Source organism: Cetorhinus maximus, chromosome 23 (assembly GCF_964194155.1).
Source record: "Cetorhinus maximus chromosome 23, sCetMax3.hap1.1, whole genome shotgun sequence".
Taxonomy (NCBI): domain Eukaryota; kingdom Metazoa; phylum Chordata; class Chondrichthyes; order Lamniformes; family Cetorhinidae; genus Cetorhinus; species Cetorhinus maximus.
Genome location: NC_135901.1, coordinates 30,520,136 through 30,542,538, shown reverse-complemented (window position 1 = coordinate 30,542,538; position 22,403 = coordinate 30,520,136). Strand labels below are relative to the sequence as shown.

General features: G+C 44.9%; 6 protein-coding genes, 2 long non-coding RNA genes and 1 pseudogene across 10 annotated transcripts in view; 5 read left to right on the top strand and 4 right to left on the bottom strand.

The window, feature by feature from the left end:
- The window catches only part of LOC144697445 (uncharacterized), a 296,141-nt pseudogene extending 293,877 nt beyond the window's left edge, over window positions 1-2,264 (top strand). The window contains exon 3 of the transcript XR_013580366.1: window positions 953-2,264. The product of XR_013580366.1 is annotated as an uncharacterized LOC144697445 (transcript). The remainder of the gene's footprint in view (window positions 1-952) is intronic.
- The window catches only part of LOC144697361 (uncharacterized), a 392,999-nt gene that overhangs the window by 18,841 nt on the left and 351,755 nt on the right, over window positions 1-22,403 (top strand). The window lies entirely within an intron of this gene.
- Window positions 1-22,403, bottom strand: part of LOC144697960 (uncharacterized) — a 274,230-nt gene that overhangs the window by 47,135 nt on the left and 204,692 nt on the right. The window lies entirely within an intron of this gene.
- The window catches only part of LOC144697288 (uncharacterized), a 211,873-nt gene that overhangs the window by 57,579 nt on the left and 131,891 nt on the right, over window positions 1-22,403 (bottom strand). The gene's annotated exons all lie outside the window — the stretch shown is intronic.
- LOC144696980 (uncharacterized) overlaps window positions 1-22,403 on the top strand; it is a 322,849-nt gene that overhangs the window by 213,833 nt on the left and 86,613 nt on the right. The window lies entirely within an intron of this gene.
- The window catches only part of LOC144697362 (uncharacterized), a 97,220-nt gene that overhangs the window by 71,194 nt on the left and 3,623 nt on the right, over window positions 1-22,403 (bottom strand). The window lies entirely within an intron of this gene.
- On the bottom strand, window positions 5,874-20,537 carry LOC144696969 (uncharacterized). 2 transcript variants are annotated; one of them, XR_013580287.1, is made up of 3 exons: window positions 20,309-20,537; window positions 16,612-18,858; window positions 5,874-7,105 (listed from the first exon to the last, which is right to left on the bottom strand). XR_013580287.1 is itself a non-coding variant. In XM_078568696.1 (2 exons), exon 2 carries the CDS (start codon window positions 18,498-18,500, stop codon window positions 17,256-17,258), a length of 1,245 nt encoding a protein of 414 aa, XP_078424822.1. In that variant the 5' UTR covers window positions 18,501-18,858; window positions 20,309-20,537; the 3' UTR covers window positions 14,527-17,255. The 2 variants fall into 2 exon arrangements, 1 of the variants encoding a protein (XP_078424822.1); XM_078568696.1 differs by lacking the exon at window positions 5,874-7,105 and having other exon boundaries at window positions 14,527-18,858.
- The window catches only part of LOC144697287 (uncharacterized), a 685,032-nt gene continuing 671,641 nt past the window's right edge, over window positions 9,013-22,403 (top strand). The window contains exon 1 of the mRNA XM_078569242.1: window positions 9,013-9,095. The gene's annotated coding sequence lies outside the window, so the exon portion shown is untranslated. The remainder of the gene's footprint in view (window positions 9,096-22,403) is intronic.
- LOC144697319 (uncharacterized) lies at window positions 9,139-12,468 on the top strand. Its single transcript, XM_078569298.1, has 2 exons — window positions 9,139-10,472; window positions 11,660-12,468. Exon 1 carries the CDS (start codon window positions 9,621-9,623, stop codon window positions 10,107-10,109), a length of 489 nt encoding a protein of 162 aa, XP_078425424.1. The 5' UTR covers window positions 9,139-9,620; the 3' UTR covers window positions 10,110-10,472; window positions 11,660-12,468.

The window sequence follows — 22,403 nt, the reverse complement described above, 5'->3', positions numbered from 1 at the left end:
AGTACTGTAGCTACTTAATATATTTTCAATGATGGAACAATTCTGACACAGAAGGAGTCCATTTGACAACTCGAGTCCATACCAACTCTCTGTAGAGCGATCCAGTCAATCCCATTCCCCTTCTATACCCCCGTTCTCCTACATGTTCATTTCCTTCAAGTGTCAATTCAATTTCATTTAGAAATTATTGATCATCTCTGGAACCACCAGCCTCATAGGCAGTGGGTTCCAGGACATCACCACTGGCTGTTGAAATAAAGTTCATCCCCACAGCACCATGTATCTCTAATCATGTAATAGAGCACTGTGTTTTAGACACATTTTTAGTGCAGTACTATTGGGTGTATCTTGGGTGCAGCAGAGTGAAAATGGAGTGAGAGTGTGTGGGATGGAGATTTACTGCTTTTGGGGAATGAGAGAGGAAAGAATGTTCCACAGAAATTAGAATTGTCTGTTCTGAATTTCTATCCCGTACTGACAATAATGACTTTTGTAAACTCCTTTAGCAGGATATTAGAAGTTGAGGATTTGCATACAGCAATCTCAAACCAAACATCACGTCAAGATCTGACAGACTCACTCGACTCATCGGGACCTGAATATGATCAACTTTGAATCTAGAAGGAGAAATGTTTGTCTGTTCTGTCTGCTTCAAAAGGTTTTAAACATCAGTGTGACTGGAAAGGCACCGAGCCACACACACCCAAGTGAGAGACTGACTGTGGGAACAACTTTAACCAGTTACGCAGCTTGAGAAAAACATTGCCATTCACAGCATGGAGAGACTGTACATGTGTTCTGTGTGAGGACGAGGCTTCAACTGATCGTAGAACCTGGAGAGACACAAGGACACGTGCACCATGGAGAAACCGTGGAAATGTGTGGACTGTGGGAAGGGATTCAAATATCCATCTATGTTGGAAACTCATCGGCGCAGTCACACCGGGGAGAGGCCATTCACCTGTTCTGAGTGTGGGGAGGCATTCACTCAGTCATCTCACCTGCAGTCACACCAGCGAGTTCACACTGGGGAGAGGCCATTCACCTGCCCGGAGTGTGGGAAGGGATTCAGTCATTTATCCAGCCTGCAATCACACCAGCGAGTTCATACTGGGGAGAGACCGTTCACATGTTCTGAATGTGGGAAGGGATTCAGTAATTCATCCCACCTGTGGAGACACCAGCGAATTCACTCTGGGGAGAAGCCGTTCACCTGTTCGGAGTGTGGGAAGGGATTTAGTGATTCATCCTCCCTGCTGATGCACAAGCGAGTTCACACTGGGGAGAGGCCATTCACCTGCTCTGAGTGTGGGAAGGGATTCGCTCGGTCATCCTACCTGCTGACACACCAGCGAGTTCACACCGGGGACTGGCTCGCCTGTTCTGAATGTGGGAAGAGATTCACCCGATCATGCGACCTGCTGGCACACCAGCGGGTTCATACTGGGGAGAGGCCGTTCCTCTGTTACGTGTGTGGGAAGGGATTCACTCGGTCATCCACGCTGCAGACACACCAGCGAGTTCACACTGGGGAGAGGCCGTTCACCTGCTCTGAGTGTGGGAAGGGATTCACTCGGTCATCTGATCTGCTGACACACCAGCGAGTTCACACCGGGGAGAGGCCATTCACCTGTTCCGAGTGTGGGAAGGGATTCACCCGGTCATCCCATCTGCTGACACACCAGCGAGTTCACACCGGGGAGAAGCCATTCACCTGCTCTGAGTGTGGGAAGGGATTCAGTGATCGATCCACCCTGCTGAGACCCCAGCGAGTTCACACCAGGGAGAGGCCATTCACCTGCTCTGAGTGTGGGAACGGATTCACCTATTCATCCGAGCTGCTGACACACTATGACAGTCACACCAATTAGAGACCTTTTAGATGCTCTGACTGTGGCTGTTGATTGCGTGAATTGAGGTTAAGTATATACGAGTGGACATCATGTATTGGATTGTTACTTGAGCACATATAAGGAGACCCTTACTGACATAGAGTGGAGTCAAGTCAGGAGGTATATACCTGTAATGTTTCACTCAGTGAATAAATCTGTACCAAGTAAAGATTGGCTGCAGTTTCTTCCTTCGCCATCAGGCTATCAACATGATAACATGGTAACAGAGAATGCTTGTCTAATGGTGAATGTTGGTAACTAGAGGAAAATAAAACATTAAACAGAGGCTTAGAACCCGAGTAGCTTTTGTGAGAAATGGCTGAAAGCAATTGGAAATTGTCAGGGTCTGATTACCCGCTGATGTTCTCGGAGTCTGAGCCACACGACCAGTGGAAGAATGAAGTGGATATGTGGACACAGGTTACGTCCCTACCAAGGAGGAAACAAGGTCTGGTCTTGGCATTGTCACTTCCCAACAAAAGTAAAATCAGAAGCAAAGTATTTAGTGAGCTGGATGCCCGTCAGTTGGATACTGAAGAAGGTTTGGATCTTCTATTCGGGTTCATTGATGCGATTTACAAGAAAGATGATATATTGGATGCCTATGAAGCATTGTAGGATTTTGACAGGTTTCGAATGAGGGTGAAACCATCTTTAGCAGATCTGGATATCACAACAAAAGACAGGATTGGAACAGCACTAATAGGTGAATGACCTCAGGAATGACCAGGGAACAATTAACAGTTGTTTCAGGTCTGACTCAAAATATCATTATGTGATGAACTGCCCAAAGTGGAAAATGAGGGTCTTCGAAGTGACATATGATACAGAGAATTCTGAGGCTGAAGATTATGATTATGATCACTCTATAGGAATTGTACTAGTCACAAGGAGATTTCATCCAGTGGTGATTGTGTTCGTCACAGACTCATTCAACTGTGCTGTGTTAGACAGTGGCTGCACCTCGACAGTATGTGGATCAGATTGGTGAAAATGTTACCCAGATTCACCTCATAGTGACGATCAACACAAGGTTAAGGAGTTCTACTTATTTGGGTTTGGTGATGTCAACACATTGAAGTCACTAAAAAGAGTGGGGATTTTTGCAAATTAGCTGGAGTCAGCTACTTTATCAGGGCCGGTGTAGGCTCTAGTGAGATACCCTTACTGTTGAGTAAACCTTCCATGAAAAAGGCACAAATTCAACTGGATAGGGAGCAAGATAAGGCAATTGTTTTTGGAAAGTCAGTGGATCTGCAGTTTGCTCAATCAGGACATTGTCGTCTCCCCTTAACAATACCTGATGTTTCTAATCATAGTGTTTGAGAAGGATTAATAGTATCAGTGATAAGAATCAGAGTAAAAAAAACAAATTATTTTAAAGCTAAACAAACAATTTGCTCACCCTTCCTGTCAAAGATTAAAAATCCTGCTCAGTAATGCAGGGGTGGTTGACAAAAAGTATACGAGTCTCATAGAAGAGATAAGTGCAAAGTGTGAAATGTGTAAAAAGTATGGGAGGATGCCATCACATCCTATTGTAAACCTTCCCTCGGCACATGACTTTAACCAGGTCGTTGCCATGGATCTAAAGGGATGGGACAAAGACAGAAATATTTTCATTCTACACTTTGTAGACATGGTAACCCGATTTGGTCTTTCTCCAATAGTACATGGCAAGGACAAAAGGGAGATTATAGACCAAGTCATGGGGAAATGGATAGGGACTGGACCCGGGGCACCAGCTAAGTTTCTGGCTGATAATGGAGGGGAAATTTGCGAATGACGAGTTTAAAGACGTGTGTGAAAACATGAACATGATGGTCATGAACACCACAGCCCGTAAGTCCTTTCAGCAATGGACTCTGTGAAAGGAATCACGCTGTGATCAATGAAAGCTGCAGAAAATCTTAGCTAGCTGATCAGCCAAACTGCAAGTTGACAACTGCACTGACATGGACGATTCATGTAAAGAATTCACTTCAGATGGTTGGAGGGTATAGTCTCTAACAAATGGCCTATAAGAGAAATCCCAAATTACCCTCTGTGCTGGACAATAGCCCTCCTGCTTTAGAAGGGACTACAATTAGTTCCATTTTTCATCATCAATTATCAGATTGTTTCACGAAAAGACGTGCTCAAAGTAAGAAATTACTAGGGATCCTAGAAGAGGGATGTCTTACAATGTAATAATGCTTTGTATAAAGTAAGGAAAATTGTGTTTTTGCCTCTTGGATTTGTTTTGAAATGTTGTTTGTGCCAATTGTTACATTCCCGGTCAGGACCGTTAACATTTAAAAAGAAGTTTGAACACCCAGTGATAACTGAAAGAATTACACCACAAGATTCCACGTTTTCAAACAAAAACAAACTTTACTGTATATATAAAACAAAATAATATTAAAAACCAGCACTATGAACTGAACACTATAGTTCATTGCTATGAACCCAGTTCTACGTTTTTACTTCTCCCCACAAGTTCCCTTATACTTAACGATATCTTGAAGGTTCATTCACTTCTGTTCCTGGGAACATCCCAAAGGTTTGTTAAAGGTGTCCCCATTCAGACCCAGTTTTATTTCATTCCTTTCCAGCAATGTTGACAGCTTCTTCATTCTGGACTTTCATCTTTATTCGAGCTTTTGAATCTTCCACGTCGCTCACAAAACCTACTTCATTCCGATCATGTTGGGGTTTTAAATGTATTTTTTTGTGAACTGTCCATTTGCCTGAACTTTTCTTTTATTCATTCACAGGATGTGGGCTTCACTGGCTGGGCCAGCATTTATTGCCCATCCCAACCTGCTGCTCCTATATCTTGTTCTGCCTCAGCACTGGCAGCTACATGTAATTCAGTGTTAGGGGTCATTAACCCTTCAGGGTTACTTTGAGGTCTTAGTCCCTTCTGTGGTGGACTTTTATCTTGAAATGCTTCAGGCACTTTTCCTGACTCTACACTGTCCAGTACTCAGGTGGGTACATCAGGATCTTTATTTATATCAGTTTGTTGCTTAACTGGGTCATCAATAGGCAACGGCTTTTTACTCTCAGAAACATCTTCTGAACTGTGAACACAGTCCCAGAAAGTGGAAAAACAATATCACCCGCTCAATAATTCCCCAATATAAAATCTATATCTGTAATCAGTAATTTAGAAGCAACACCAACAATAACAGAGCCTTTTACTAAAGCATAGTTTAAATTCACTCTACACAATGGGATAGTCACACACTCCCCATCAATACCCCGTACCAATACATTTTTATTCAGTGAGCTTTTTGAAGAAAAGTCTAAATATTTAGCACTGAGCTAAACCAGTATCTCACAGGATAACAATCTTTCAGGCTCTTTCTGGGAGTGACTTCCCCTTCAAATAGAAATCCTTCATAATCCCTCATGTCTCTATTTACACCCATGGTAAATACATTAGAAGGTATTGCTTTCTCACAAGCTTCCCTCTCTGGTACAACCTTCTCTGGAGAAACACCAGCCACTTTCACCAATGCCACTGGTTTAGTTTTTAATTTCCAATAAGCTGTACTTAAATGTCCAACTCTATGACAGTGAAAACATGTTGGTCTTTCTGACTCAGTAATATGCTCTCCACTAGATTTTTTTACCACCCTGGGGAGAATCTCTTTTTTCATTCCTACTGTCCTCACCACATGTTCTGTTCATTCTCATACGATTCACCTCTCCAACCTGTGGTTTGCTGCCAGCCAGGTGTCTGTGGGTTAAATCATTGCCATCAGCTAAAACAGCAGCTTCCCTTATATTAAAAACCTTACGGGTCCTGCAGATATGCCCTGATAGCTCATGAAATGTGGTTTTTAAATTCTTCCATGAATACAATTTCTCTCACATTGTCAAAATTCTGTTCAATTTTCTTTGCTCGAAACCACCTGTCAGATAACAGCAGGAAGAAGCCCTCTGTCCCTCCCACTTCACCAAGTGTCAGAATAAACATGGTTCAGTCTGAATGTGATTAACAGCAACAATAACAGCAGAACCCAACCCCTGCAATCATTTGTGAATTCGCTGGTGTCTGAGCAAGCTGGATAACCAAGTGAATCCCTTCCCACACAGTGCAGGTGAACGGTCTCTCCCCGGTGTGAACTCGCTGGTGCTTCCCTAGGGTGGATAATTCACTAAATTCCTTCCCACACAAAGAGCAGCTGAATGGCCTCTCCCCACTGTGAACTCGCTGGTGTGTCTGCAGGCTGCATAACCAAGTGAATCCTTCCCACACTGACTGCAGGTGAACGGCTTCTCCTCAGCGTGAACTCGCTCATGTTTCAGCAGGTTGCCTGAATGACTGAATCCCTTCCCACACAGAGAGCAGGTGAATGGCCTCTCCCCGATGTGAACTCGCTGGCGTGTCTGCAGGTGGGATTGCCGAGCGAATCCCTTCCCACACTCAGAGCAGCTGTACGGCCTCTCTCCAGTGTGAACTGGCTCGTGTCTGTGCAAGGTGGATGAATCGCTGAAACCCTTCCCACACGCGGAACAGGTAAATGGCCTCTCTCCAGTGTGAACTCACTGGTGTGTCTGCAGGTTGCCTGAATGAATGAACCCCTTCCCACACACACAGCGGGTGAATGGCCTATCCCCAGTGTGAACTTGCTGGTGTGTCTGCAGGTGGGATTGGCGAGTGAATCCCTTCCCACACTCAGAGCAGGTGAACGGCCTCTCCCCACTGTGAACTCGCTGGTGTGCATGCAGTGTGGATGAATTACTGAATCCCTTCCCACATGTTGAGCAGGTGAATGGCCTCTCTCCAGTGTGACTACGTTGATGAATCTCCAGCGCAGATGGAGATTTGAATCCATTCCCACAGTCCCCACATTTCCATGGTTTCTCCATGATGTGGGTGTCCTTCTGACTCTCCAGGTTCGGTGATCAGTTGAAGCCTCGTCCTCATACAGAACACAGATCCCTGTTGTGAATGGTGCAATGTTTTCTCAGGCTGTGTAATTGGTTAAAGCTCTTACCAGAGTCAGTGCACTGGAAACACTCTCACTCGGGTGTGTGTGTCCCGGTGCTTTTCCAGTCACATTGATGTTCATAATCATTTGATGCAGGCAGAACAGATAAACATTTCTCCCTCTTGATTCAAAGGCCGATGACACTCATGTCCCAATGAATCAAGTGGTTCTGTCAGATCTTGATGTGATGTTTGGTTTTCTGTCTGAAAATCCGCCTCTTCTAATATCCTGCAAAAGATGTTTACAAAAGTCATCACTGTCAGTACAGGATAGAAATGCAGAACAGACATTTCTATTTTCTATGGAACATTCTTTCCTCTCTTGTTCCCCAAAAAGTGTAAATCTCCATCCCACACACTCTCCCTCCTTTCTCATTCTGCTGTACCGAATATACACCCTTCAAATTCCCCTGAAGGTGCTGATTCATGCTGATAAACAGATCCATGCTCACCACTTCCTTTCCAGGATATAAAGACCTGAAAATCTTGATGCAGGCTGTAAACTGAATACATTCTGGACTAAAAATGTGTTTAATACACAGTGCTGTATTACTTGATCAGAGATTCATGAACAATGTCAGTAAGGACTTTATTAAGGTAGCCATGAAAACAAGCTGGCTGCCGAAGAGGATGGTGGAATTGGAGATGTTCGATGATTTCAAAAGGAAATTGGATGGGCACGTGAAGGAAATAAACTTGCAAGGTCACGAGGATATAGAACAGGAATGGGAGTAATGGGATTGCTCGACAGAGAGTACTCGAGTTGCTGAATGGATTCCTTCTGTGCCATAATGACTGTATGAATAATGTAGCCACAGTACTATATCACAAGGCTAGAAATAATAATAAATATCCTTCATTACAGAGCCATAAATAAGATATCTAATATGTAACACATAACAACACTGGACATATCTCTGTCCTATATTAATTTACTGTCCCCTTAAATGTCAGCCATCTCCTGGGGAAACCACCCCTTTAGTTGTGCACATTAGGAAAGAGACCATCCTTCTAGCCAGACAAATAAATGTGTCACAAAAACGAAAAATGCTGGAAAAGCTCAGCAAGTCCAACAGCATCTGTGGAGAGAAAGACAGAGTTAACATTTTGAGTCCGTATGACTCTTCTTCAGAGCTAAAGAGAAGTAAAAATGTGGTGAAATTTATGCTGTTTAAGGGGGGTGGAGCAGGCGAAGCTGGATTGAAGACCAGCGACAGGTGGAGGCAAAGGAGAGATTGACAGAGATATCATGGACAAAAGGACAAAGGGGTGTTAATGGTGCTGGTACTGGCTAAAGGAGGTGCTGATGGTGACATTAAGGATAGAAAGCAGAATGAGATAACAGCCGGACAAGGGTAAGCACTCTGTAAAGAACAACATGAGCAAGTGACAGATTGCCCTGGGGGTGAGTGGGGGGGGGTGGTGTGGGGGGGAGGTTGGGGACGTTGGTGGGAAAAAAGATGGAGGAGAGAGTTCATGGTCTAAAGTTGTTGAACTCAATGTTAAGTCCGGAATGCTGTAAAGTGCCTAATCGGAAGGTGAGGTGCTGTTCATCCAGCTTGCGTTGGGCTTCACTGGAACATTGCAGCAGGCCAAGGACGGACATGTGGGCATGAGAGCAGGGTGGGTTGCGGTTAAATAGATGTGTCAAGCTGAGGGAGCAAAGGATGTCAATGTCTTTAAGAGGGAGAGAGAGAGAGACCTGGGCCAACCTTTCCAGAGTCTGCACCCTCCCTGGATTCACTTCCTTTCCCTTCAGTTCCTGCAAGTCAACAATTTCCCCCCAGAATGAGAAAAGAAATGGAAAGGGGGAGAAAAGAGAGTGTTTTACTCACAGATGTTGGACACAGGAGGAAGTTTTCGCCTGCGAGAAGCTCAATTTTCATTCACACAAAGCCCGCGCTCTGATTGGCTGGAGGACCAGTGTCGTTCCAGTCCTCCAACTCTTCCCAATGGTCAATCCTTCAGCATGAAGGGAAGGGGCGGGCCCTTCCTCGCACATGCGCAGCTTCCCCTCTCCCGAGTTCTCCGAGCAGCTTCTGGCTCTGGCCGGGACCGTCAGCCGGTTGACTGGAAACCTTGGCTCGAGGAAGTGGTGGAGGGGGAGGGGGAACAATGGGTGGGGGCGGGGCTCCAGTGTCCGCGCGCCTGGCCTGCAGGCTGGAGCCCGATGACGTCGCCACGGAGCAGACTGATTCCTATTGACTGATTCAGGCAGGGTTCCATTGTGGACGTCACAATGCAGAATTGGACAATGAGCTTCAGACTGAAACTTCCTCCTCTGGGCAACATCTGTGAGGAAATCAATGTTTCCCCCTTTCCATTTCTTTTCTCATTCTGGGGGCTAAATGTTTGGGATGGAGTGGAAGGAATGTTCCCAAGAAACTAGAATTGTCTGTTCTGAGTTTCTATCCTTACTGACAGCGATGACTTTGTAAATTCCTTTTACAGATATCAAAAGGGGAAGTTTTGCAGACAGAAATCTCAAACCAAACTTCAACATCTAACCGAGTCACACGATTCACTGGGACCTGAATATCATTGGCCTTTGAATCCAGGAGGAGAAATGTTTCTGTAATTTGCCTACATTCTAAACATCAGGGTGACTGGAAAAGGCCCGAGACATACACACACAAGTGAGAGTGTTCCAGTGAACTGACTGTGGAAAGAGCTTTCACCAGTTACACAGCCTGAGAAAACAGCACACCATTCACAGCGGAAGAGACCGTTCATGTGTTCTCTGTATGTTCGTGGCCTCAACAGAATCTCAAAACTGGAGAGACACAAAGACACAGATAGACATAGACTCTATTTCTATCTATGAGATCTGCACCATGGAGAAACCGTGGCAATGTGGGGACGGTGGAAAGGGATTCCGTTGCCTATCTGAACTGGAATCTCATCAACACAGTCACACCAGGGAGAGGCCATTCACCTGCTCTGAGTTTGGGAAGGGATTCATTAAGTCATTCAACCTGCAGACACACCAGCAAGTCCATACTGGAGTCAGACCGTTCACCTGCTCTGAGTGTGGGAAGGGATTCAGTCGGTCAACACATCTGCGAACACACCAGCGAGTTCACACCGGGGAGAGGCTGTTCACCTGCTCTGTGTGTGGGAAGGGATTTAGTGATTCATCCGCCCTGCTGACACACTGGCGGGTTCACACAGGAGAAAGGCCATCACCTGCTCTGAGTGTGGGAAGGGATTCACTCGGTCAACCTATTTGCTGACCCACCAGTGAGTTCACACTCGGGAGAGGCCGTTCATCTGCTCTGTGTGTGGGAAAGGATTCACTCTGTTATCCACCCTGCTCGGACACTACAGAGTTTAAGTGATTACAGGGGTTGGATTCTGCTGTTATTGCTGCTGTTAATCACATCCAGGACCGAACCATGTTCATTCTCACAGTTGGTGAAGTGGGAGGGTCGGAAGGTTTCTTTCTGCTGGACTGGCCGGTCTCACGACTTTGCTTCCAGTGGGCTGATGCTCTTTGAGCCTGGGAATGCACTTTTCCACTGAACTGGTCCACAAAAGCTGATGAAGGACATTTATTTTATCCTGCATAGTAAACATTGTTCTCCCGATCACTACAGGTAGATCTAAAATAAATACGTTTGTCTTTCCCATTGAGTCTACGGCACAGAGCCAGGCCAGTCAGCTCAATTGATCTATGTCAGTATTTATGCTCCACTTGAGCCTCCACCCACCCCTCTTCATCTCCTCCATTAGCATATCCTTCTATTCCTTTCTCCCTCATGTATGTTTCTAGCTTCCCCTTGAATGTATTCATTCTATTCTGCTCACCCACTTGCTGTTGTAGCGAGTTCCGCTTTCTCACCACATGCTGGGTAAAGAGGTTTCTCATGAAATCCCTATTGGATTATTGAACCCCTTGATCATCTTAAAGACTTCCATCAGGTCACCCTTCAGTCTTCTCTTTTCTAGAGAAAAGCAGCCCCAGCCTTTCCTGAGGGTTAAATGCTCTCAGTTTTGGTTTTATTCTTGTGAATCTTTGTTGCCCCTTCTCCAGTGCCTCTATTTCCTTTTTCTAAATGGAGATCACAAATGTTTACAGTACTCCCAGTGTAGTCTAACCATGGTTCGAAACAAGGTGAACATGACCTCCCTGCTTTTCAATTCTATCCCTCTAGAATGGAACCCTATATCTGGGCCACACGCCTTAGGCAAGATGTGAAATTCTTAGAGAGGGTGCAGAGGAGATTTACGAGAATGGCACCAGGGATGAGGGACTTCAGTTAGTTGGAGAGACTGGAGCAGCTGAAATTCTTCTCTTTAGATCAGAGAGTCATTGGGACAGAGGAGGCCATTCAGCCCCTCGAGTCCATGCCAGCTCTCTGTGGAGCAAATCAATCCCACTGTCCCGTACTATCCCCATATCCCTGAAAGTTTATTTGCTCAAGTCTCCACCCAATTTCCTTTTGAAATCGTTCATCGTCTCCGCTTGCACCACCCACACAGGCAACGAGTTCCAGCTCATTACCACTCACTGCATAAAACAGTTCTTCCACATTCCCTCTGCATCTCTTACACAAAACCTTAAATCTGTGTCTCCCTCGTCCTTGTACCATCAGCTGATGGGAACAGCTTTTCTTTGTCCATCTTATCTAAATCTGTCATAATCTTGTACACCTCTATCAGATCTCCCCTCAACCTCCTTTGCTCCAAGGAGAAAAACCCCAGCCTGATGTCTAAAATAAAGAACATACAAAATGTGTTAATGCTTGAAATCAAATTGGAATATTTGTTTTCTGTTTTGAAGGTATTCGGAAAATATTGTACTGGACAGTAAAGGAATTGTAATAACTCACCTTGGGTGTAGTTCAGTGGAATGTATCAATCTGGTTTCCACCTACATTCTAGTGAAAGGCAAGAAAGTGAAGATGAAATGAATAAGTTGACAGCTGTATCTTGGAGAAATTTGTATCCTTTGCCTCTGAACTTCTTTAAAAGAAAACCACACACGGGTCTTCATTCTCTAATTGTTTTACTGATCCGAAAGGTGTAAAAGGGGCCAAACTTCAGCAGAAATCTGGCAGAGCTGAGAACAGACGACTTGCTATGTGGGAACAGGGAGATGAACAGCTCCCAGAGGACAGAGAAACAAGAGTGCCTTGAATCCTAGACCACACCTGGGTGTCAAGGCCACCATGTTTTCACTGCTTGGCATGGGAATGCCGACTCCCTGTACCAGGGACGGAGCGTGGGAAGCCAATTGTTTGAGAGTTTGACGTGGCTTGGGCAGGTACAGATGGTTCAATGACAGGTTTATTAATTGGTCCGTTCAAGTGTTAGCTCAGCAATGGTTGGGTTAAATCAGTCTCCAGAGACTTTGTGATGTAAAAAAGTATCAGAAGGGTTTCCCCCGAGCACAGAGACTTGCAGAGGTTTTATATATTGCATTGACTGGTACCCTGGCATCTGGCGCAGACCAGGGAGCATTTACGTGGAGATGGTGCTTCTATCCAGAGTGTAATGGTAATGCTGCTGCACTTTGATACTACTGCTCAGACATGAGCATGTGTCAGGTCTTATTTATACTGAATAAAATCTAACCACTGTCACCAATAAGGGTTATCACTGTGAATCATTTCAGAGTTTGGGAAAGGGGGATAAAGGGTTAATACAAACAAATTAGGAGCAGGTGTAGGCCATTCTGCCCCTCGAGCCTGCTCCACCATTCAATAAGATCATGGCTGATCTGATTGTGGTCTCAATCCACTTTCCTTGCAACCCCCGAAACCTTTTCACTCCCTTGTCAATCAAGAATCTATCAAACTCAGCCTTCAAACTATTCAGTGACCCGGCCTCCACCGCACTCTGGGGAAGGGAGTTCCACAGACCTCCAACCCCCGAGAGAAAAAAATTCTCCTCATCTCCGTTTTAAACGGGAGACCCCCCTTATTTTTAAACTGTGTCCCCTCTGTCTATTCTCTCTAACAAGGGGAAACATTCTTTCAGCATCCACCCTGTCAAGTCCCCTCAGGATCCTATAAGTTGCAATAAGATCACCTCTCATTCTTCTGAACTCCAATGGATACAGGCCTAACCTGTCCAACCTTTCCTCAGAGGATAACCCCCTCATTCCAGGAATCAGGCGAGTGAACCTTCTCTGAACTGCTTCGAATGCAGTTATGTAATTGCTTAAATAAGGAGACCAAAATTGTAGTCAGTATTCCAGATGTGGTCTCACCAAGGCCCTGAACAGCTGCAGGAAAACTTCCCTACTTTTTTATTCTATTCCCCTTACACTGCATGACAACATACCATTTGCCTTCCTAATCACTTGCTGTACCTGCAGACTAACTTCTTGTGGTTCATGTACCAGGACACCCAGATCCTTCTGTACCTCAGACCTCTGCAATTTCTCTCCATTTTAATAATATGCTTTTTTTTTTATCCTTCCTGTCAAAGTGGATAAATTCACATTTTCCCACATTATACTCCATCTGCCAAGTTTTTGCCCACTCACTTAACCATCTATATCCCTTTGCAGACTCCTTAAATCCTCTTCACAAAATATTTTCCTATGTATCTATGTCATCAGCAAATTTAGCCACCATACATTTGATCCTGTCATCCAAGTCATCGATATAGATTGTAAATGGTTGAGGGCCCAGCACTGATCTCCTGTGGCACTCCACTTGTCACATCTTACCAACCCGAAAATGACCAATTTATACCGTCTCTCTGTTTCCCGTTAGCTAACCAATCCTCTATCTGTGCTAATATGTTACACCCTCCACCACCAGTTCTTATTTTGTGTAGCAACCTTTGTTGTGGCATCTTGTGAAATGACTTCTGGAAATCTAAGTAAACCACATCTACAGGTTCCCCTTTATCCACATTTCTTGTTACTTCCTTGAAGAACTTGGATGAATTAATAAATCACGATGGACTTCCCGAAACCCATTTTCTCACATTGTGTGTCAAAAGAAAAATAAGACCTCATCTCCCCCTCTGGCTCCTTTGCCAATTACCTTAGAGGGTCTCATTTTCTGTTAAAAAGCCTGCCAACCCCCTCTCACCTACCTTCAGTAAAGTGCGTAAATCTAATCAGGAAAAGTCCAGAAAAATCAAATATTTTTACTGATAAAAGTTTAGTAATGAAATAGGATGTGATTAAAAAATCAAACAGAAAATTACTTGAGGATCAAAACGAACTGGAGCAAAAGGATGTGCATAATTTACTGGTCCCAAATTGTTTCTCTTCAGCTCCTCTGTACCCTGTTCCCGTGACTGTGACTTTGGACACAGGGGCACTGAACCCTGGGGGTTGAGTCACCATTAGCCCCAGTCACTCCCTCCTGTGTGCTGATTGGTTGGAGGCCCATTTTCCAGTCAGTCCTCCAGTATCTTCCTGTCTCTCTATTAGTGTGACACCCATGGCAGTTTCCCAACTGGGGTGCAGGCCCCATTATTCTCAGCTAAATACAGCCCTCAGCTCTGTCGCCTGGCTGTCATTGACATGAGCAATAGAGAGACAGAAAGGTGCTGGAGGCTCAAATGGGAAGTCGAAACTTGTGGCTCTAAACCAAATGTGAGGATCTCTGTAAAGACTGGTAACTTTTAAAAATAAATTCAAATTCCCAGTGAACATATTAAAGGATCACACAATAAGACTTCACGTTTTGTGACTTTTACTGCAACAAACAATCGAGAAGCAATTTTGACTAAACACCACTTTTGTTGGCAACATATACCTTAAATTAACAAACAGAAATTTGCCATTTTGCTTTGAACATAATCAAAAATCCCACTCCACAGTTATATTTTACTCTGTCCTTGAAGTACACACTCAATTCTCCTGGAACCTGTCCAAAGTGATTCTTTGCTCTTGAGGGTTTACTTCCATTCTTTTCCTTTCCCAGTCTGGCAACCTTTAACCTCAGAACTGTCTTTCACAGTGAGCGTTTTCCTGGGTCATCCCTCTAACTCAATCAAGGCAAATCTTCCAGTCTTGTTTTAAATCCTCATGAATTTGGTCTTTTCAACGTGAGCACAATGTCCCATCCATATTCCCACATGGTGAAACAGAGACTTGCCGCCTCTATCAGCTCTCTCTCTCTCTCAGATCTTGGCAGATTGATCTGTCTGTGAAATTCAAGGATGCCTTTTCAGGGAATTTTCCAATCTGATCCGACAATGGCTTCCCATGGATCCTTCCCCTATTGAAGCCCATTTCCATGGCAATGTGAATCGCATGAGCCTTGTATCCAGGTAGACATGCCGATTAGTTACCTTTTAAGCTCTCAACTTCATTCTATCTTGAAATTAAATAGAAAATTCAAGTATAGTTGAAGGGACCGAAGGGATGGTCGCTAAATTTGCTGATGACACAAAGACTGGTAGGAAAGTAAGTTGTGAAGAGGACATAAGGAGACTACAAAAGGATATAGACAGGTTAAGTGAGTGGCCAAAGATCTGCCATTTGGAGCGTAATGTGAGAAAATGTGAAATTGTACATTCTGGCAGGAAGAATAAAAAAGTATATAATCAAGATGCTAAGAGATTGCAGAGCTCTGAGATACAGAGGGATCTGGGTGTCCTTGTGCCTGATTCGCAAAAGCTAAATATTCAGGTACAGCAAGTAATTAGGAAAGCTAACAGGATATTATTGTTAGAAGTAGGGAGGTTATGCTTCAGTTATACAGGGCATTGGTGAGACCACATCTGGTATACGGTGTACATTATTGGTCTCCTTATTTAAGGAAGGCTGTAAATGTGTTGGAAGCAGTTCAGAGAAGGTTTACTAGACTAATACCTGGAATGGGTGGGTTATCTTATGAGGAAAGGTTGGACAGGCTGGGCTTGTATCTGCTGAAGTTTAGAAGAGTAAGAGGTGGCTTGATTGAAACATATAAGATCCTGAGGGGCCTCGACAGGGTGGATGTGGAGAGGATGTTTCCTCTTGTGGGAGAATCTGGAAATTGGGGTCACGGTTTAAAAGTAATGGGTCGCCACTTAAAGACAGAGGAGAGTTTTTTCTCTCAGTGAGTCTTTGGATCTCTCTTCCTCAAAGGGTGGGAGAAGCTGAGTCTTTGAATATTTTTAAGGCAGAGCGAGATAGGTTCTTGATAAACAAGAAGTAAAAGGTTATCAGGGGGTAGGTGGGAATGTGGAGCTGAGGTTACAATCAGATTAGCCATGAACTTATTGAATGGTGGAGCAGGCTCGAGGGGCCAAGTGGCCTACTCCTGCTCCTAATTCATATGTTCCTATGTTATCACATCCTTTATAATAGATTCTAGCATTTTTCCTACTACTGATGTCAGGTTAGCAGGTCTATAGTTCCCTGTTTTCTCTCTCCCTCCTTAAATAGTGGGTGACATTTGCCACCTTCCAATCTGCAGGAACCATTCCAGAATCTATAGAATTTTGGTAGATGATCACCAATGCACCCACTATCTCTACAGCCACCTCCTTCAACACTCTGGGATGTAGATCACCAGGTCCAGGGGATTTATCAACTTTCAACCTCATTCATTTCTCCAGTACTACTTTTTTACCAATACTAATCTCTATCAGTTCCTCATGCTCATTAGTCCCTTGGTTCTCTAGTATTTTTGGGATGATTTCTGTATCTTCCTCTGTGAGGACAGACACACATTGTTTAGTTTCTCTGCCAATTCCTTATACCCCATTATAAATTCTCCTGACTCTGCCTGGAATGGACCCACATTTCTCTTTGCTAATCTTTTCCTTTTCACATACCTATAGAAGCTTTTACAGTCGCTTTTTATGTTTCTCGCCAGTTTGCTCTCAAGTTCGGTTTTCTCTTTCTTTATCAGTTTCTTGGTCCTCCTTTCCTGAATTCTAAAAAAGCTCCAATCCTCAGGCTTACTACTTTTTTTGGTCACTTTAGGAGCCTCTTCCTTTGATCTAATGCAATCTTTATCTTTTCTCTGTTAGGCTGTTAGGCAGAGTTGCATCATTTTTCATCTTTGTTCCCTAAAGGAATCTATATTTGTTGTAAACGTGTAATAATTCCTTCAATGTTAGCTATTGCCTGTCTACTGTCATAACTTTTCATGTAGTTTCCCAATCTACCACAGCCAACTTGACTCTCAAACTGTGATAGTTTTCTTCTGTGAGAAACACCCAGATAAATTATACAAAAGAATCATCCAACCAGCACAACCCATCTCCATGGCAACCTGGCATGCTTTGGGTAGTTCCAAAAAGAAATGCAAACCAAATATTTTACATTCTAAACACGCTTTCATTCTGTGATCTTTGTGAAATATGAAACAAGATATTCGCAACAAGGCTCAAAGAGCATCAGCCACTGGGGCAAAGTCGTGGGACTGGTCAGTCCAGCAGAAAGTAACCCTCTGACCCTCCCACTTCACCAACTGTCAGAATGAATATGGTTCAGTGCTGGATGTGATTAACAGCAGCAACAACAGCAGAATCCAAACCCTGCAATCATCTGTGAACCCGCTGGTGTGTCTGCAGGTGGGATGACTGAGTGAAACCCTTCCCACACTGAGAGCAGGTGAACGGCCTCTCCCCAGTGTGAACTCGCTGGGCCTCAGCAGGTGGGATGACTGAGTGAATCCAATCGCACATTGAGGGCAGGTAAACGGCCTCGCCCCAGTGTGAAGTCGCTGGTGCAGCAACAGGTTGAATGACTGAGTGAATCCCTTTCCACAGTCAGAGCAAGTGAATGGTTTCTCCCCAGTGTGAGTTCGCTGGTGCGTCCGCAGTTGGGATAACCAAGTGAATCCCTTCCCACAATCAGAGCAGGTGAACGGCCTCTCCCCGGTGTGAACTCGCTGGTGTTCCTGCAGTCTGCAGAACTCAGTGAATCCTTTCCCACACTCAGAGCAGGTGACCGGCCTCTCAGTGTGAACCCGCTGGTGTGTCAGCAGGCTGGATGACCGAGTGAATGCCTTCCCACACTCGGAGCAGGTGAATGGTCTTTCCCCGGTGTGAACTCGCTGATGAGTGAGTAGGTTGGGTAACCGAGTAAATCCCTTCCCACACTGAGAGCAGGTGAACAGCCTCTCCCCAGTGTGAATTTGCTGATGTGCCTGCAGACTGGTTAACCGAGTGAATCCCTTCCCACACACGGAGCAGGTGAACGGCTTCTCCCCAGTGTGAATTCGCTGGTGTGTCTGCAAGTTGTTTAACCGAGTGAATCCCTTCCCACACACGGAGCAGGTGAACGGCTTCTCCCCGCTGTGAATTCGCTGGTGTGTTTGCAGGTTGTATAAGTGAGTGAATCCCTTCCCACAGTGAGAGCAGGTGAAGGGCCTCTCCCCAGTGTGAATTCGCTGGTGTGTTTGCAAGTTGTTCAACCGAGTGAATCCCTTCCCACACACGGTGCAAGTGAACGGCCTCTCCCCAGTGTGAACTCGTTGGTGTGTCTGCAGGCTGGTTAACCGAGTGAATCCCTTCCCACACACGGAGCAGGTGAATGGCCTCTCCCCATTGTGAACCCGCTGGTGTGACTGCAGGTGTTGTAACCGAGCAAATCCCTTCCCACACTTAGAGCAGGTGAATGGCCTCTCCCCGGTGTGACTGCGCCGATGAGTTTCCAGCTCAGAGGGGGCTTTGAATCCCTTCCCACAGTCCCCACATTTCCATGGTTTCTGCATGGTTCAGTGTCCTTGTGTCTCTCCAGGTTTGACGATCAGTTGAAGCCTTGTCCTCACACAGAACACGTGTACGGTCTCTCTCTGCTGTGAATGGTGATGTTTTTTCAGGCTATGTAACTGGTTAAAGCTCTTCCCACAGTCAGTGCACTTGGACACTCTCACGTGGGTGTGTGTGTGTCGGTGCTTTTCCAGTCACACTGATGTTTAAAATCTTTTGAAGCAGACAGAACAGACAAACATTTCTCCTTCTAAATTCAAAAGCTGATCATATTCAGGTTCCGATAAATCGAGTGACTCTGTGAGATCTTAACCTTTGATTTCAGATTTCTGTCTGTAAATCCTCTCCCCTTCTCGTATCCTGTAAAAGGAATTCACAACAGGCATCATTGTCAGTACAGGATAGAAGTTCAGAACAGACAATTTTTGTTTGTATGGAGCATTCTTTCCTCTCTCATTTCTCCAAACACACACTCTTTCTCTCCATTCTCACTCTGCTATACCTAACATACACCCTCCAAATTCTCATGAAGGTTCATGCTGATCGACAAATCTACTCTCACTGCTTCCTGTCCAGGACACAGAGATCATAAGAAATGGCAGGAGTAGACCAGTTGGCCCATTGAGCCTGCTCGGCCATTCAATGAGATCATGGCTATTCTACCTCGGCACCATTTTCTCGCACTATCCTCAATATTCCTTGATATCTTCGATATCTAGAAATATATCACTCTCTGTCTTGAATATATTTAATGACTGAGGCTCCACAGTCCTGCAGGGATCAGTCCTGGGGCCCCATCTATTTACAATTCATATTAATGACTTGGATGAAGGAATTGACTGTATTGTAGCCAACTTTGCCAATGATACAACGATAGATAGGAAAGCAAGTTGTGAGGAGGATACAAAGAGTCCACAAAGGGATAACAATAGGTTTAGTGAGGGAGAAAATTATTAGCAGATGTAATATAATGTGTGAAAATGTGAGATTGTCCACTTTGGCAGGAAGAATAGAAAAGTAGAGCATTATTTAAATGGAGGGAGATTGCAGAATGCTGCAGTACAGAGGGATCTGGGTGTCCTTGTACATTAATCACATAAAGTCAGTATGCAGGTGCAGCAAGTAATGAGAAAGGCAACTGGAATGTCGGCCTTTATTGCAAGGGGGATGGAGTATAAAAGTAGGGAAGTCTTCCTGCAGCTGCACAGGATATCAGTGAGACCACACCTCGAGTACTGTGTGCAGTTCTGGCCTCCGTCTTTAAGGGGGTATATACTTCCATTGGAAGAAGTTCAGAGAAGGTTTACTAGACTGACTGGTGTACTCTAGAGAGTCGGCATGAACTCAAGTTTCCAAATAGACTCAATCAGTGCCGTAATGACTCTATAACTGGAAATATATAACGTAGTTACATTGCTATATTATAAGATTACAAACAATAACAAATGTATTTAATTCTAGAACCATCAATAATACATCTAATATATACCACAAAACAACACCAGACATATCTCTGTCCAATACTAATTTATTGTTCCTTTAAATGTCAGCCATCTCCTGGGGAGACCACCCCTTTAATTGTGAACATTAGGAAAGGGACCATCCTTTTAGCCAGACAAATAAATGTGTCAAGCTGAGGGAGCAAAGGATGTCAATGTCTTTAAGAGAGGGAGAGACCTGGGCCAACCTTTCCAGAGTCTGCACCCTCCCTGGATTCACTTCCTTTCCCTTCAGTTCCTGCAAGTCAACAATTTCCCCCCAGAATGAGAAAAGAAACGGAAAGGGGGAGAAAAGAAAGTGTTTTACTCACAGATGTTGGACACAGGAGGAAGTTTTAGTCTGTGTGAAGCTCAATCTTCATTCACACAAAGCCCGCGCTCTGATTGGCTGGAGGACCAGAGTCCTTCCTGCCCTCCATTTCTCCCCATTGGTCAATCTCCCGCATAAAGACAATGGGGCAGCGGAAGCCTTCGCAGACGCGAAAGACCCTCTGACCCCCATGGTGAGATGAGCGGTCGGCCAAACGCCATTCTCCGCACATGCGCAGTTTCCCCCTCTCCCTTGGACATGCGCAGTCCCGGGCCTCCGGCACCCGCGGCGGATAGAGCGGTTTCCCCAACGCTGCGGATTGTGGGAGCTGCGGCCACCATTATTCATCCGGAGCCCAGTCTCCAAACTCCTGGGACTGGGATGGAAAATGGGGGTGGGGGGCGCAGTGACCCCGCCCTGACACAAAGTACATGTGGGTAGTCACTGGATTTGATTGTGACGCCCCCTTAGCAAATTTGTTAACTTCAGGTGTAAAGATTTAGACACCTGGGTGACATATTGGGGAGGGCAATAGGTGAGTGTGAAACTGAACCCAAGAGTCAGCACCTTCAGAGGAGGAGAATTGTGGGAAAGCGGGAGGAGGATAGTAGGACGAATTAGTATTTCAATCAATAGAGAGGAAGGAGTGTGTCGGGCAGAGATTCATAGTTTGAATGGGAGGAGGATGTTTGTTGATAACCAGGATTGTCAGTTCTGAATTTCGATCCTGTCGTTAGAGTGATTTTTTTGTAAACTCCCCTTGGAGAGGGAGGATTTAGAGACAGGAAACTCAAAACAGATAATACATCAAAATCTGACAGTCACTCGATTCATCAGTTTCTGAATATCATTGGTTTTTGAACCTAGAAAGAGAAATAGTTCACTCTTCTGTCTGTTGGAAAAGATATCAATGATCCATGGTTGGTGTCTTGTCAAGGCTTAAACTGATCATCCAGCTGGACAGACTCAAGGACACATCCGTTACAGAGAAACCGTGGAAATATTGGGTCAGTGCAAAGGGATTCTGATCCCCATCTGAGTTGGATACGTGTTCACACTGAGGAACAGCCATTCACCTGTTCCATGTGGGAAGTGGTTTACAGATTCTATCAGCTGACTCACCCATCAGCAACTTCACACTGAGGAGAGGGAGAGGCCATTCACCCGTTCCATGTGGGAAGTGGTTTACAGATTCTATCAGCAGACTGACCCATCAGCGACTTCACACTGAGGAGAGGGAGAGGCCATTCATCCACTCCATGTGGGAAGTGGTTTACAGATTCTATCAGCTGACTGACCCATCAGCGACTTCACACTTAATGCATTTTCCCCATACTCCTGTTTCTGTTCAAATAATCATCTAATGCCCTCTTGAATGTCTCGATTGAACCTGCCTCCACCACACTTCCAGACAGTGTATTCCAGACCTGTACCACTCATTGTGTGAAAAAGCTTTTTTCTCACATCACATTTGCTTCTTTTGCAAATCACTTTCAATCTGTGCCCTCTCGTTCTCGATCCTTTTATGAGCAGGGACAGTTTCTCCCTATCTACTCTGTCCAGACCCCTCATGACACCCCTCATTACCACCTCAATCAAATCTCTTCTTAGCCTTCTCTGCTCCAAGGATAACAGTCCCAACTTCACCAATCTAACTTCATAGCTGAAGTTTCTCATCCCTGGAACCATCCTTGTAAACCTCTTCCGTACTCTCTCCAATGTGTTCGCATCTTTCCAAAAGTGTGGTGCACAGAATTGTACACAATACAGTGACGGCCTGATCTTTAAGGCCCCCAGTTCCAGTCTCCCCAAACAACTGAAAGCATTTTCCTGACATCAACCCCATCACACCCCTTCACAATCTTAAAGACCTCTATCAGGACACCCCCTCCTCCTTGGTTGGAGGCCCATTTCCCAGTCAGTCTTCCAGCACCTTCCTGTCTCTCTGTTAGTGCTATGTCCATGGCAGTTTCCCAACTGGGGTGAAGGCCCCGTTATTCTCAGTTAAATTCAGCCCTCAGCTCCGTCGCCTGGCTGTCATTGACACCAGCAATAGAGAGACAGGAATATGTCCGAAGTTCAATTGGGAAGTTGAA

Bases quoted from the DNA above. Each gene is read 5' to 3' on its own strand.
- LOC144697319 (XM_078569298.1), top strand. From the start codon at position 9,621: ATGTTCGTGGCCTCAACAGAATCTCAAAACTGGAGAGACACAAAGACA.
- LOC144696969 (XM_078568696.1), bottom strand. From the start codon at position 18,500: ATGCAGAAACCATGGAAATGTGGGGACTGTGGGAAGGGATTCAAAGCC.